General features: G+C 33.7%; 1 protein-coding gene across 3 annotated transcripts in view; it reads right to left on the bottom strand.

The window, feature by feature from the left end:
• The window catches only part of LOC149787408 (transport and Golgi organization protein 6 homolog), an 84,485-nt gene that overhangs the window by 24,077 nt on the left and 44,234 nt on the right, over positions 1-16,174 (bottom strand). For all 3 annotated transcript variants that reach the window (XM_089978011.1, XM_089978010.1, XM_089978012.1), the window contains 5 exons: positions 14,396-14,508; positions 6,890-7,075; positions 3,329-3,437; positions 2,463-2,681; positions 1,282-1,407 (listed from right to left, as the gene is read on the bottom strand). In XM_089978011.1, the coding sequence (XP_089834137.1) occupies positions 1,282-1,407; positions 2,463-2,681; positions 3,329-3,437; positions 6,890-7,075; positions 14,396-14,508 (753 nt within the window). The remainder of the gene's footprint in view (positions 1-1,281; positions 1,408-2,462; positions 2,682-3,328; positions 3,438-6,889; positions 7,076-14,395; positions 14,509-16,174) is intronic.

The following is a 16,174-nucleotide window of genomic DNA, read 5'->3' as shown; positions in this document are numbered from 1 at the left end:
GTCTACTGGTTTACCTGGCAATAAATTATATGGATAAATGTACAGTCTACTGGCTTACCTGGCAATAACTTATATGGATGAATGTAGTCTACTGGTTTACCTGGCAATAATTTTTAATGGATGAATGTACAGTCTACTGGTTTACCTGGCAATAACTTATATGGATGAATGTACAGTCTACTGGTTTACCTGGCAATAATTTTTATGGATGAATGTACAGTCTATTGGTTTACCTGGCAAGAAATTATATGGATGAATGTACAATGTACTCGTTTGCCTGGCAATAATTTTTATCTGATAAAAGCGTAAATACAATATGCAAAATAGAAAAGATTTTTTTTAACAGTCATTCACAAACTGAATCCCTTTATCTAAAAATCACCTTTATGTGATGTTTTAAAGGTCATTTATAAACTGAATCCCTTTATCTAAAAATCACCTCTATGTGATGTTTTTAAAAGTCATTATATAAACCGAATCTATTTATTTAAAGATCACCTTTATGTGATGTTTTCAAAAGTCATTCATAAACAGAACCTATTTATCTAAAAATCACCAGTATGTGATGTTTTCGTCATTCATAAAATGAATCCATTTATCTAAATTTCACCTTTATATTGTGTTTTTAATGATCATTCATAAACTGAATCCACTTATCTCAAAATTACCTTTATGTCATGTATTTAGTGGCAATAAAATGAGAATCAGATATTATTCTTTTAATACTGAAATTTATATTCATCTGAAACAAAGGTGTATAACTTGGTACATCTGATCAATTTAATATGACTCTATTGTTAAAGGCAACAACTTAACTGGGGTGGGGGATTTCACAAATGATAACCTTTTCTTAAGTGGTATTAGCCAACCCATGAAGTCCACAAAACTTGGTAACCAATGAAAAATAATTATAATAATTGCAAGAAAAAGATGTATCTCATGCCTCCCCCCCCCCCCCCGGTTTCAACTCCCGGATGGACAACACTATCACTCCATGCCACTTCACCTCCAGTTGAGGGTGGGGGTGGGTGGAATTAAAACGATAACTCTGATATAAAATACCAATTAAGCTTTTTTTTAGTAAATCTGAAGTAGTCCCCTTTTCATACCTATGCATACAATGTTACAACTTCTAAACTACATTTATAAGCATAATAATGAAGTAGTCCCCTTTTCATACCTATGCATACAATGTTACAACTTCTAAAGTACATTCATAATAACCACCCTTATAAGTAAGCCATGTGAAAATTTAAATCTGTGGTTGTCATGTCAATCAACCTGAATGGCTCCTGTCATGATTGCTGTAAGCATCCCGATTGCCATAGTAACTGTCTCACTTTCAAAAGCTCCAAAAACCTCATCCTCTGTGGAATTACACACCTGGATTCCTCGCTCCAGGGTTACCTGAAAGTGAATATCATATAAATGCAACATGTTTTTATAATCACACTATCTAATACACTAGTGACTCATAAAAAAGTAAGACAGGATGACACCTATAAATACCTCCAAATTATGTACTCCCAGGAAAACGTCATTTCCACCATCCATCTAAATTCTACATGAAATTATACTATTCACATAGGACACAGCAATCCAACTGTTACATCTCTGCCAAATTTGTCATGATGTCACTACTGTACAATCTGACAACAAATTTAAATGAAGACCTAACTGGTATGGAGCCATTTTGTCATTCAAACAGACAACCAATCTTTCTTGCTTGTTTTAAACAACAAATAGATCCACAAATAGATACAAGAGTAAATAATTGGACATATTATGCACTGTTGTGTATATTTAATTTAATTGTTTCTTAGTTTTCAAGATGGCTGCCATGGTGGTTATACTGGATGTCAGATCAGCACCATTTTCTTTTAGTATCAGCCAGACAACATAAGAAGTCTTCTGGTGAAAATCTCGTGTTGATATGATTATCTGCAATAACAAGATTTTCACCTAGTGACCATACTGGACATCAGATTTGCACCATTTTCACAAACTAGACATCATAAAAGTCTTGAAGTGAAAACTCCATGATCTTACATCCAATCATTCAGGATGAATAGTGATAACTCCATGATCATACATCCAATCATTCAAGATGAATAGTGATAACAAGACTTTCATGATGGTTGCTGTGGCAACCATACTAGATACCCAAGCAGCACCATTTTTATGTATGACCAACCAGACCATGAGATGAATGTGTGAAAAGTTTCATGGTAATCTTCCAAGTAGTTTATGAGATGTAGCAATTATAAATTTGTGTGTAAATGGACCAATGGACAGATGGACGATGGACAACAAGTCACCCCAAAATATCTTGTGGTCACAGACTAGTTGAGCTAATAAAATACAAAAAATGAAGAGAAAAAAGCATTTTGTGGTTCTAAACAAATTTTTTTGGTAATCCAAAGTATGCTGAACTTCAGCATTTAGTTATCACCAATTCCTACCTTTATGAACTCCACTGTGTGTTGGAAACTCTGGAGACAATTTGGTCCAAGAGTTTCACACATAGCAGCTAAGAGATTCAAAATCATCAGCTTCTGAAAAAACACTTCTTTAGGCTGTTGCTGTTTATGATTTTCCAAAGAGACAAGATTGGGTAGATGGATCTCAGATTTTCTTCTCCTTTCTGTTTCAACTTCATGAGTAATTAATGAAGTTAGTTCCTGAAGAATTATAAAATGAACAGAAGATATATTTTACTGATTGAAAATAATCAAACACACACACATAATTATTTTCTCTGTGGCAGTCTCCTACCTGAAAATACATTATTAATATTTTCTTTACGCACTGTCAAAGTAGTGGGAAATAGCAACGACATCAATTGCATTCAATCAATCAGAAAATGCTATATGAATTCAGGAGTTAATATAAAAAGGTGATTTACTTGTATTTAATATGATGGATCCTTTGATTATCTTTATAAATGCAATCTTTCTTCAAGCTGTTTTTTTTCGCTGTATTGAAGAAAACACATCAAATACATATCTTAGTATTTGTTACCATGACGATAATGTATATAAATTCAATGATAAAGCAACTATAGAATGAACAAGTAAACCAGATATATTCATCCATCTTAACAAGACATTAACATAAATCATGGATTGTGCAAAAAAATGACAGACATGACCCAGTTACATTTCATCTATCCCCCCCCCCCAGGTATTTCAATGAAAACCTATTTGTAGTCCGTAGAATATAGGCAGTACTAAAATTACTACTAACATGTTTATCACAGCTTTAGTTACCAATCCTTAAATGTGGTCCTGTTTTGTAATTTTTCGTTGATGCCCTATTTGATTCTTACCTTCATCAAGCTTATGAAGAACTCTGCAGCAACACCAACCCTCTGCAAATCCTTTAAAATATCCAGTACAGCCTGAACATGTGCTTCCTGACCAAAGTCCATACTCTCACTGAAAAAAGCATATAAATCTAAATAAGTTCTGGGGGGTTTTCTATATACATTTTATGAGCTTTTCTTTCAAATATTTAAAGTTTGTTTCTAATTCTCATACAGTTTATTTACCATTGCCGCACTATTTTATGAATGAAACACAAACAAGAGGCCCAAGTGAGCTTTAGTTTTCTCACCTGGCCTGACATATTATTAACAACTATATGCAAGGTTTGCTGGTCAAGAAATATGAGTCAGTAGTATGCTTTTATAAGAAACTTCTTCCAATGATTGCAATCAAATGAGCTAATAAATAGCTGTTTCAAGATTTATCAATTATACGTCTTCTCATCCATATTTGATAGCACACCAGAATGTGTGTTTGAAAGATCTTTATTGGCCAGGATGCATTCTGTCAAAGCTGGTCAAATTCTGCTGAGCTTATTTTCTGTGATAAAGTTGTTTTAACATTCTTCTATTTTTAGCAATGGTGGCCATGACGATGAATCAGCATCATTTGTATGTAAATGCCATTCATGCCACAGGACTTTCAATCAAAATTGTTCAAATTGTTTTGATTATTTTTTTAGAAAAGAGTATTTAAATGTTTTTTTCTATTTTTAGTAACAGTGGCCATATTTGACAGAAGATATGGTGCATCTATAACACATTCCAGGTTCTTAATGTCAGGGTGCATCTTGTCTACTTGATTAAATCATCATGCTTGTTAAAAACAAAAATGTTTAGTCTTCTATTTTTAGCAACAGATGCCATTTTTGATAATGGGTCAACATCTTTTCTGTCAAATTTGGTCAAATTTTGCTTAGCAGTGTTTGAAACATTATTGAAAGGTTTTACTGTTGTTACTAATGGTGGCCATATTTGATGGTGGATCAGGATTATGCCAACAAACTTCAAATCTCTTCAAGCAAGAATGCTTTCTTTTATATTCTGTTGAGCAATTTTTGAAAAGTCATTGAAAAGGTCTTCTATTTTTTGTAATGGCAGCCATAATTAATGGTTGATCATCTTCATTTGCATAAATTTTAAACCATTCATTTCATGCTGTTGTCAAACTGGTCCAATTCTACTAAGTGCATTTTGAGAAGTCAAATAAACACTTCATTTTTTTAATTGATGGCCATACTTGAAAAGCAAAAGAAAGCAAATATAATTGCATCATTTATAAAAATATTTTAAAGCCCTTTTACCAAGATGTTTATTTAGAAAATTTTGTCAGATTATGTTACTAGCAGTTTTCGCTTAGTCATTTAACATCTTTGTCTACTTCAAAATGCCACTTCATATATTCAGATTGTAATAATCTGTATAAAATTGAATGGCCTTTATGCCCATACGCCAAATTTGGTCAAATTCTTTCCAGTGACATTTGAGAAACTGTTTAAAGGTTTTTCTATTTTTAGTGTGCATGTGTGAGTGTGTGTGATTTAGATTTTTGACATAGCTTTAACAATTTTTCAGTAATATCGCTACAAATTTTAAGTCTTTGGGTTGACTTGGCCAGGGTTTGCTATGTCACTATTACTTCCACTGAAATTGTAGCAACAATATTTTTGAAACAGAACAATAAATAAAACATAAGTTTTGAAACTGCCAGTTGTTCTTTCACAAATTAAATATCCACAGTTTTTTGGAAAAAAAGAAATCTTTCTCTGTTGTGAATAACACCTTTATATATCCATATTCACCTGCAAAAAACAATGATTGAGATACACATATGATGCAACAAAACATATTGGAGTAATGTTTTTAGCAATCTTAAAAAAGGTGGGTTATCTTGAAATTAAAGGTCATTTATATAATACACAAAACAGTCAACAACTTCATTAAAAAAAAGCATTTTATTGGCAATTATCCCCAACATGATTATAAAACAAGTAACAAACTACTGAACAGCCCCCCCACCAATCATATTACTAAGAGGGTATCCCCTTCATAACTTTCAGAGGTTTCTCAGTAAATTGCACCCTCACTTATACTGTGGTTTGTATGTTTGGTCCCCATTGTGTGAGAATTTTAAAGTGAGGTTTATTGGGTAAACATATTGTGTTAAAGAAAATTTTAAAATATTTAATAGTTCTTGTTTAAATCTGCACAAAATGTTCATGTCAATTCCAAGCTTCTAAGTACAAATTAATGTTTTCAAGAATATAATAAGCAAAACTGAACTTTCATTTACCAAATGTGATCATGACTTTTTAATGTTATGTAATTAAATGCCTGTATTTTTCCTTTTCAAATAGAAAAAAAATGGTATCCTCACCTACCTACAAGTTTATAAGTTATCGGGGTGTACCAAAAAACAATGGTTTAATTCATGACAGGAAATTGTTTAGATAGGGTAACAGAGTGGCAAGAATATATTAAAAATGTAAATCCTCATATCTGGTCATCTGCTGGCCTTTGGTCATCTGTCAGTAGACAGATTTAAAAAGGGTCATCTGTCAGTAGACAGATTTAAAAAGGGTGGCTGGACCAGAGTAACTCTGGCTATAACTAGGGTAATGTGTGTGTGTGTGTGTGTGTATGCGATTTGGAATTTTAACATAGCTTAACAACTGTTCAGTCATATCGCTATAATGTTTGCAGTATGACAGTTTATAGTGATGTCAAGCACTGAGGCATCATGCTGGAAACATGTAGCATGATGTCCCACCCAGTCACATTATCCTGACACAAGGCCAACCTGTCTTAACACTAACCTGTTAATGCTGAGCGCCAAGCGAGGCAGCTGTAAGTACCATTTCTGTAAGTCTTTGGTATGACTTGGCCAGGGATCGAACGAATGACCTCCTGCATCTGAGGCGAACACTTTAACCACTAGACCACTGGAGCGGTGACTAGGGTAATAAAATCATGTTTGAAAATCTGTTGATGATCCCATCCAATAGCTATTATTGAGTATGGGAAAGCCATTCCTTAGTTGTTTACATTTCAACCTGACGGTTTTCCACTGGTTTAAAGGATGTACTTGTGTCTAGAAATTTCATGCACTAATATTGAAAATCATTACAAATTCTTACAGTAATAAAACAAAAAGGCAAAGCTTTAAGTTAAACAAAGGCCACAACTCAATGAGCTTTTTTTGGAAAATGGTGAAACCTGAACCTGAGCAAGATCTTTTTAATGTGAATCTCCAGACCTAATATGGTTGAATTCATTAAGTCCTTCAAGATTATTGTGTGGAAATGAAATTCACAATAGAAAATGACATTACATGACAGGATAAATGGGCATTGTTAACATTATAGATATGGTTAGGGCCATAAAAATGGTGCAAAGAACATAGCATTTATACCTATTCAAATTAAGACTACAACAGGTAAGATATCAAGAAAAATGCAATCAGAATAGACATACATATGACCTGACCTTGCATCACATATGAGAAGAAAAAAATGAGCCAAAGACTACATGTGAAACTTGATTATCTAGAATCAAAACGAGTACCTTTTGGATGTCTTCGTACTGACCATCACACCACCCTGACTGGCAGTACATAAGACCAGACATGGATGCATCTTCCTGAAGCCAGCTGTGGCAGGGAGATTAAGGGCTAACATTTTCAGGCATGTTATGGAAACTGCTGACTCCATTCCCTGCATAAAGCCCACAAGGATTGCTAGACATGGATTTCTGTGGTGAAGAAACAAAAATAACCAACATGAGGCCCAAACGGGCATGAAATACTGACATCTACCATTGCAAAATGTGTGATCAATTGGCTAAGAAATCTAGGCCAGTTGGATACATTCTACAGAAATTATTCCTATGATGTTGATTTGATTGGTTATGAAAAGAAATGTTTTAAAGTTTCTCTGTATTGTGTACAGTTATTTCTATCTTACTGTGGATAAGAATCATTTGTCCAAATATGAAAAAGTTATGCCAGGATGGTTTCTGTCAATGTTTATCAAATTTTGTTAGCAATTTTTGAGAAGAAGTCATTTAATGGCTTTATTATTTTAAGAAATGACAAGTCATACTAAATCAGGGTCTCTGTAAAAAGCTGAAAGTAATTCATTCCAGGATGCTTCAGTCAAATTTTGATGGTGGATCAGCAAATACAAAAGTCCTTCTTGCTTGGATACATTCTGTTAAATTCTGTTGAGTAGTTATTGAGATGTTATTTAAAGGTTTGCATATTTATAGAAAGAGCAGTCACATCTGATTGTGGATCAGCATGATTGGTGCAAATACAAAAGTCCTTGCCTGGATACATTCTGTTAAATTCTGTTGAGTAGTTATTGAGACGTTATTTAAAGGTTTGCATATTTATAGAAAGAGCAGTCACATCCGATTGTGGATCAGCATGATTGGTGCAAATACAAAAGTCCTTGCCTGGATACATTCTGTTAAATTCTGTTGAGTAGTTATTGAGATGTTATTTAAAGGTTTGCATATTTATAGAAAGAGCAGTCACCTCCGATTGTGGATCAGCATGATTGGTGCATACAACTGAACACTCTTCATGACAGAATGCCTTCTACCAAATTCTGCTATGTGGTTTTTGAGAAGACGTCATTTAAAGGTTTTTCTAATTAGTTGTAGGTATGGTATATCAGCAACATTTGTAAAAACTTAAAGCACTTTTGGCCTGAATGCTTCTTTATGGGTTTTGTGGGTGTCATGCCATTTTTCAGTACACAATAGCATATACATGGCAGTTAGCATATTTTGTGCATAAAGAGGGAAATCCCCTGGCAGAACAACTGACCCACTGGAGAAGGGGTGGGTAAATTATGGCACATGGACCAGATCCAGCCCATGACTGGGTTTTGTCCATTAATTTATGCCTGCTCTAGAAGCAACTGGCAAGCTTTCTCACATAACCGATTTTGTTGCTGGTTTTGTTGTAGGACTTTTTTTCAGCACAAGATAGGCTGGCTATACATGGCAGCCAGTATTAATGGTGGAGGAAGAACCCTGGAAAACCCTGGGAAGATCCACATACCCACGAGAAGCTACTGGCAAGCTTTCTCACATACCCATGTTAGCTGAGCCTTAGACTCGAACCCACACAGACAGAGGTGAGATGGCAGTGATCCAGAATGGTGAGCGCTTTCGACCAATCAGACACTTGGGGGCCCCCATATACATTTTTGCTGAGCCAAATAAAGAACCCATATTGACAGAGGTGAGATTTAGTGATCTGTAATGAGTGCCTTAGACCACTTGGCCATCCAGTCTGGATGCAAACTGTCAAATTTGGTTCAGTTCTGTTTAGCTTTAGCTGTTGGATATCCATCCACATACTGGATCTTCATACAAATTTGAAAGCCCTTTATTTCAGGACATTCTCTGCCAAATTTGTTCAAAATTGGACCAGTGATCTTTTTTAAAAGAAAGCTTAAAACAACGATCACTAATGAAAGTTAAATGCTGGACCACAGCATAAACTATCTTACTGCTTGGTGAATTACAATGTATATCAACAGAAAGATATATTATAAGAAGACATCAACAATAATTTCTGCATTTAGTTGAAAATGTTCTTGTGGTGTTACACATTATTATGCATGATATATTAACCTGAATTTGCAATGATTGTCAGAAAGCTGGATTTAGCCATTAAACTTTCATTAGGAAAAGCTTAGCCTGTGACATTTGATAAATTACAGGGAAATAAAGAGTGACTACAAATGTATGTCTTTTGTGTGGATTTGAGCAAGTTCATTTTTTATTTACTTGGATGCTATTTTGAGGTACACATTCTAAAGCTTCAATCCAGCTAATATAGCCTTGCAAATCTTAATAAATTTAATATTTTTAACAACTCTACTTGGATACAAAATAACATCCTCTATTTACAATGCAACAATACTGTAATAATGGCAAGTGTTAGATTCACAATGTAACAATACTGTAATAATGGCAAGTGTTAGATTCACAATGTAACAATACTGTAATAATGGCAAGTGTTAGATTCACAATGTAACAATACTGTAATAATGGCAAGTGTTAGATTTACATTGTAACAATACTGTAATAATGGCAAGTGTTAGATTTACAATGTAACAATACTGTAATAATGGCAAGTGTTATATTTACATTGTAACAATACTGTAATAATGGCAAGTGTTAGATTTACAATGTAACAATACTGTAATAATGGCAAGTGTTAGATTTACATTGTAACAATACTGTAATAATGGCAAGTGTTAGATTCACAATGTAACAATACTGTAATAATGGCAAGTGTTAGATTTACAATGTAACAATACTGTAATAATGGCAAGTGTTAGATTTACATTGTAACAATACTGTAATAATGGCAAGTGTTAGATTTACATTGTAACAATACTGTAATAATGGCAAGTGTTAGATTTACAATGTAACAATACTGTAATAATGGCAAGTGTTATATTTACATTGTAACAATACTGTAATAATGGCAAGTGTTACATTTACATTGTAACAATACTGTAATAATGGCAAGTGTTACATTTACAATGTAACAATACTGTAATAATGGCAAGTGTTAGATTCACAATGTAACAATACTGTAATAATGGCAAGTGTTAGATTTACATTGTAACAATACTGTAATAATGGCAAGTGTTACATTTACAATGTAACAATACTGTAATAATGGCAAGTGTTACATTTACAATGTAACAATACTGTAATAATGGCAAGTGTTAGATTCACAATGTAACAATACTGTAATAATGGCAAGTGTTAGATTCACAATGTAACAATACTGTAATAATGGCAAGTGTTAGATTTACAATGTAACAATACTGTAATAATGGCAAGTGTTAGATTTACATTGCAACAATACTGTAATAATGGCAAGTGTTAGATTTACATTGTAACAATACTGTAATAATGGCAAGTGTTAGATTTACAATGTAACAATACTGTAATAATGGCAAGTGTTAGATTTACAATGTAACAATACTGTAATAATGGCAAGTGTTAGATTCACAATGTAACAATACTGTAATAATGGCAAGTGTTAGATTTACAATGTAACAATACTGTAATAATGGCAAGTGTTATATTTACATTGTAACAATACTGTAATAATGGCAAGTGTTAGATTTACAATGTAACAATACTGTAATAATGGCAAGTGTTAGATTTACAATGTAACAATACTGTAATAATGGCAAGTGTTAGATTTACAATGTAACAATACTGTAATAATGGCAAGTGTTAGATTTACATTGTAACAATACTGTAATAATGGCAAGTGTTAGATTTACATTGCAACAATACTGTAATAATGGCAAGTGTTAGATTTACATTGTAACAATACTGTAATAATGGCAAGTGTTAGATTCTAGGACTTTTCTTTTAAGGTCTCATAAAGAAGCTTTTAGAGCATGCATTTTTGACTTTGTAGGTTAAATGCCATTTTCAACACATGACAGGCTAAACATGTGATCCACTATATTTGGTAGAGGAAGAATCCAGGAAGACACTGAGAAGAACAAGCTTTCTCACATACATATGATGGCCAAATGGAGACCTGAACCAACATGTACAAAGGCGGGATGTCAGTGATCTGTAAAGCTAAGTGCCTAAGGACCACAGTAAAGCTTAGTGCCTAAGGACCACTGTAAAGCCAAGTGTCTAAGGACCACTGTAAAGCTAAGCGCCTAAGGACCACTGTAAAACTTAGTGCCTAAGGACCACTGTGAAGCCAAGTGTCTAAGGACCACTGTAAAGCTAAGTGCCTAAGGACCACTGTAAAACTTAGTGCCTAAGGACCACTGTAAAACTTAGTGCCTAAGGACCACTGTGAAGCCAAGTGTCTAAGGACCACTGTAAAGCTAAGTGCCTAAAGACCACTGTAAAGCTAAGTGCTTAAGGACCACTGTAAGCTAAGTGCCTAAGGACCACTGTAAAGCTAAGTGCCTAAGGACCTCTGTAAGCTAAGTGCCTAAGGACCACTGTAAAGCTAAGTGCCTAAGGACCACTGTAAAGCTAAGTTCCTAAGGACCATTGTAAAGCTAAGTGCCAAAGGACCACTCATATTCTAGGGCATATAAAATTGTGACAGTCTTAAGCTGAGAAGAATTCACTCTTTACAGAACCTGTCTGAAAATGTAAATGTAAAAATAATTTTACAAGTCAAACTTTTACTCTAAAACAAAAGTTATTTTGCAACAAAAACAAAACATTTTTCCTTGAGCCACACTGATTCTAACCTTTGATATTTTGACCCCGAAAATGAAAAGACATTTTCCATACCTCAAGTCCAAGTCCTATACAAACACTGACCAAAGTAAAAAAATTGAAGTTATTATTACGTAAAAACTATTTATCTTCTTCAGTCACTTTTGATCTTTTCAACCCCAAAATCAATAGCTTTTTTTATCAAAGGTGTAAGTCAGCCATAAACTCTGAAAGTATATTGTGATGAAGTTACATTTTTCGTGCAAAATACATTTTTTCCTGCTAAGACTTGATAGGGTTCTTCCTTATTCCAAATGCAAGCCATCCACAATGTGATGTAGACCTAATGTTTTGTAGAGAAACCATTTTTCTTCTTTCAGTCACAGTGACCTAAGTACAAACAGTCCAAAAAATTTAGCAAATGTGGAGAATTCCAGTTATTATACAGAAAACATTTTTCTTCTTGTAGTCAGTGACCTTGATCTCTGACCTTTCACCCTAAATCAATAGACTTCTTTCTCACCCCAAGACAAGAAATCCACAATGTTTATTAACTGCAGATACTGCAGAACTTGAGTTATTGTCGTGAAACAATCATTTTTCATCTTTCCAATCACAGTGACTCAGAAAGTGAATTGTCAACATCAAGTCTTCAGGAATATCAGGCTCTTGTTACAGCTGTCTATTGACCAGAAAGTGAATTGTGAACATCAAGGCTTCAGGAATATCAGGTTGTTGTTACAGCTGTCTATTGACCAGAAAGTGAATTGTCAACATCAAGTCTTCAGGAATATCAGGCTGTTGTTACAGCTGTCTATTGACATCTTCAGTTCATCCACAAGATAATATGAGTAATCCAATGGTATCTATTCAAACATGTATTTTTTAGTATGAGCAAAACATTCATCAATTTAAATTCCAACCTGAATGCTTTTATTTTCGATAAAAATGTACTTGGTGTCTGAAACATTTGCTGACTAATAAAAGTTATTATTATTTTGAAAACATGGTGTTTGGGAAATTTGGGGGACCAGATATTTAGGTTAATGACTGTAATATTATTTCTCACAATCAGAACTGATTAATTAAATTCTCAATATCTTAAAATATAATAATATTGGGAATAAAATAAAAGAATGCAGCAAGTAATTCTTGTTCAATTTCTTTTAAGGCTGTAATGCTTACCAACATTTATAAATGTGTATATGGTTTACAATAACCAAAACAATGCTGTTTATTAAAATGGTTAAAAATGGAAACTTTCTACTTGTTATCTGACAGCAATAATTATAAGTATCATGTCATGCCATGCTCAGGCTGAAACTATTTAATTTGCTGTATATCTTTTACTTCTTATTATGGGGGCCCCGAGTGGCCAAGTGGTCTAAAGCGCTCTCCGTTACGGATCTCACCTCTGTCTGCGTAGGTTCGAGTTTCGGATTTGGCCAATGTGGGTATGTGAGAAAGCTTGCCAGTAGCTTCTCGTGGGTCGGTGGTTCATTCAAGGGTTTTCCCAGGTTCTTCCTCCACCATTAATACTGGCCACCATGTATAGCCTATTGTGTGCTGAAAAATGGTGTTAAACCCCACAACAGCAACAAAAACAACAACCTCTTATTATGACATGATTCAATTTGAAGGAAATGTCTTTGTTTAATACATCTGACAATTTAGGTAAAATATCCTTGGAATTATCATGATATTATTTTCTACTGATGCATACATGTACATCATGAAACAAAGAGATAATGCAATTGGACAAACTGAATTGCATGCCTATGGGATGCTTTTATAAAATCTACATCGACTAGGAAACTGTATGGTGGCTTAACTTTAAATGGTGCTTCTTTAAAATAAATATTACTAATCGAATGTTCTGTGAGCAAACGTTTTTCAAGGGTGAATAATGTAGTTTAAAGAAATTATCTGCATTTCTGTAAATCAAATTGATGTGCACTGTGTAATGTGCACTGTGTAATGTGCACTGTGTAATGTGCACTATAAAACATTCTTGTCAACTTCACTTTTTTTTAGAGATGCCACATTCCATATGAAAATCATAAATACATACTTAGACTTATCATAAGAACCCTACTAAAGAGTCACTGCAATGTAGAATTATTCACATTCAGAGGCAATAAACTAAGTTAAGCTGTCACACATGTAATAATACCTCAGATGTGAGACTCCCTATCTGATAAAGGTATACATCACACATGTAATAATACCTCAGATGTGAGACTCCCTATCTGATAAAGGTATACATCACACATGTAATAATACCTCAGATGTGAGACTCCCTATCTGATAAAGGTATACATCACACATGTAATAATACCTCAGATGTGAGACTCCCTCTGATAAAGGTATACATCACACATGTAATAATACCTCTGATGTGAGACTCCCTCTCTGATAAAGGTATACATCACACATGTAATAATACCTCAGATGTGAGACTCCCTATCTGATAAAGGTATACATCACACATGTAATAATACCTCAGATGTGAGACTCCCTCTCTGATAAAGGTATACATCACACATGTAATAATACCTCAGATGTGAGACTCCCTCTGATAAAGGTATACATCACACATGTAATAATACCTCAGATGTGAGACTCCCTATCTGATAAAGGTATACATCACACATGTAATAATACCTCAGATGTGAGACTCCCTATCTGATAAAGGTATACATCACACATGTAATAATACCTCAGATGTGAGACTCCCTATCTGATAAAGGTATACATCACACATGTAATAATACCTCAAATGTGAGACTCCCTCTCTGATAAAATTATACATTAGACATATAATAATACCTCAAATGTGAGACTCCCTCTCTGATAAAGGTATACATTACAAAAACTGTATGGATAATGGACCTTAGGAACTCCAGCAGGACTGAGTTTGGTCCACTTACTGAAAAAAACACCTGAAAAAAATAAGTTTTAGAATTCTCAGTCTATGAAAAAGCTAATATTATTATGGATTTAGGAAATTTACTTTGTCATACACAAGTCGATGGATCTAAAATAGAAAATACAAATAACACAATAAGTGATGTATGAAAGATAAATATTTTTAAGAAAGGAAGAAATGTTTTGTTTTGCTTTGTTTTGAACAATAAGTCAATGATGTCAGACATTTAATAACTTCATGGTATTGTAACAATTGTGACCAGGCTACTCACTTCACCCCAGCCAATGTAGAAAGAGCCTTATTTCACATAAATGGACTAAAAAGGTGCCAAAGAATTTTGCTAGAAGTGTAAAGAGGTGAACTGTAAACTTCACACAGTCTGTACATTTAACTACAGTATGTACCTTCATAGATATGCCAAATATTTTAGCACTTAAAGAAAAAAACACAATATGAGACAAATATGTGAATAACCTTTCTGGTCTCTATTACCATCACTTGATATTCAGTATGACTAACCTTTCTGATTTCTGTTACCATCGGTTGGTATTCAGTATGACTAACCTTTATAATCTATAATCACTTGGTATTCAGTATGACTAACTTTTATAATCTATCATCACTTGGTATTCAGTATGACTAACCTTTATAATCTATCATCACTTGGTATTCAGCATGACTAACCTTTATAATCTATCATCACTTGGTATTCAGTATGACTAACCTTTATAATCTATCATCACTTGGTATTCAGTATGACTAACCTTTCTGGTCTCTATTACCATCACTTGGTATTCAGATTATGGTAACTGGCAATTATTTGAAAGACCACCATTGATGTTTTCAAACAAATTTTTAGTGTTGCATCAGCAAGGAAGTAAGGTGAGATATTAAAATTCACCTCAAGGAATCCTTTTATACTAGGATTTACACCAAGATATATCCATAAACCAGTCCATATTTCTATTATTTCAACACTATAAACTTCAAAAATAAAATCCAGGTCAGTAAAGAAAGGAAATTTGAAAGATCATGCATTAAATATTAAGTAGTCATCAAAGGCAACATAGACTATAAAGGTTTGTAATATTTTTAACATATTATCTCATATTTCTTAAAACTGTAAATAAACCACACCTGCCAACCTTCCCAACAGTGTTGGAGAGTTTATGAGACTCAAAATATTGTGCTCTGTGGTCTCAAGTCAGTCAGTGCACATGACCCAAATAATCGACATTATATAATTGAGAATAAGCGATCTACGTGTACAAGCCTATAGAAAATGACTGGAAATTCATATACAAATAAATGAAAATAAAATATTTTGTTTGAACCCTTCAATACTGCTAGTATATGTGGCAGTATCATACATCATCACAACATACATATGTGCACACATTTACACACAGACTGAAAATAACTAAATAAACACACAAAGCTTCTGTCTGTAAAATCTGTTTGACAGGAAATACTGAATTAACTTGCTGATGCTCTCAACTGTTCAATAGAGGGTTTAAAATTGATGTGTCATTAGTGTTCATATTTGCATTCATTACGGACTTGATGGAACTGTTAATCAAACTTGACAGGAGATCTTATTGAATATTTTACAGCAGTGCAAATGATTTTGCATCAACATTGCAATAGAAAATTATTTAACTTGTTTTACAACTAAATTT

This window comes from Sinohyriopsis cumingii, chromosome 12, assembly GCF_028554795.1.
Source record: "Sinohyriopsis cumingii isolate HCF-2022 chromosome 12, ASM2855479v2, whole genome shotgun sequence".
NCBI lineage: Eukaryota > Metazoa > Mollusca > Bivalvia > Unionida > Unionidae > Sinohyriopsis > Sinohyriopsis cumingii.
This window is presented reverse-complemented; position numbering and strand designations above follow the sequence as displayed.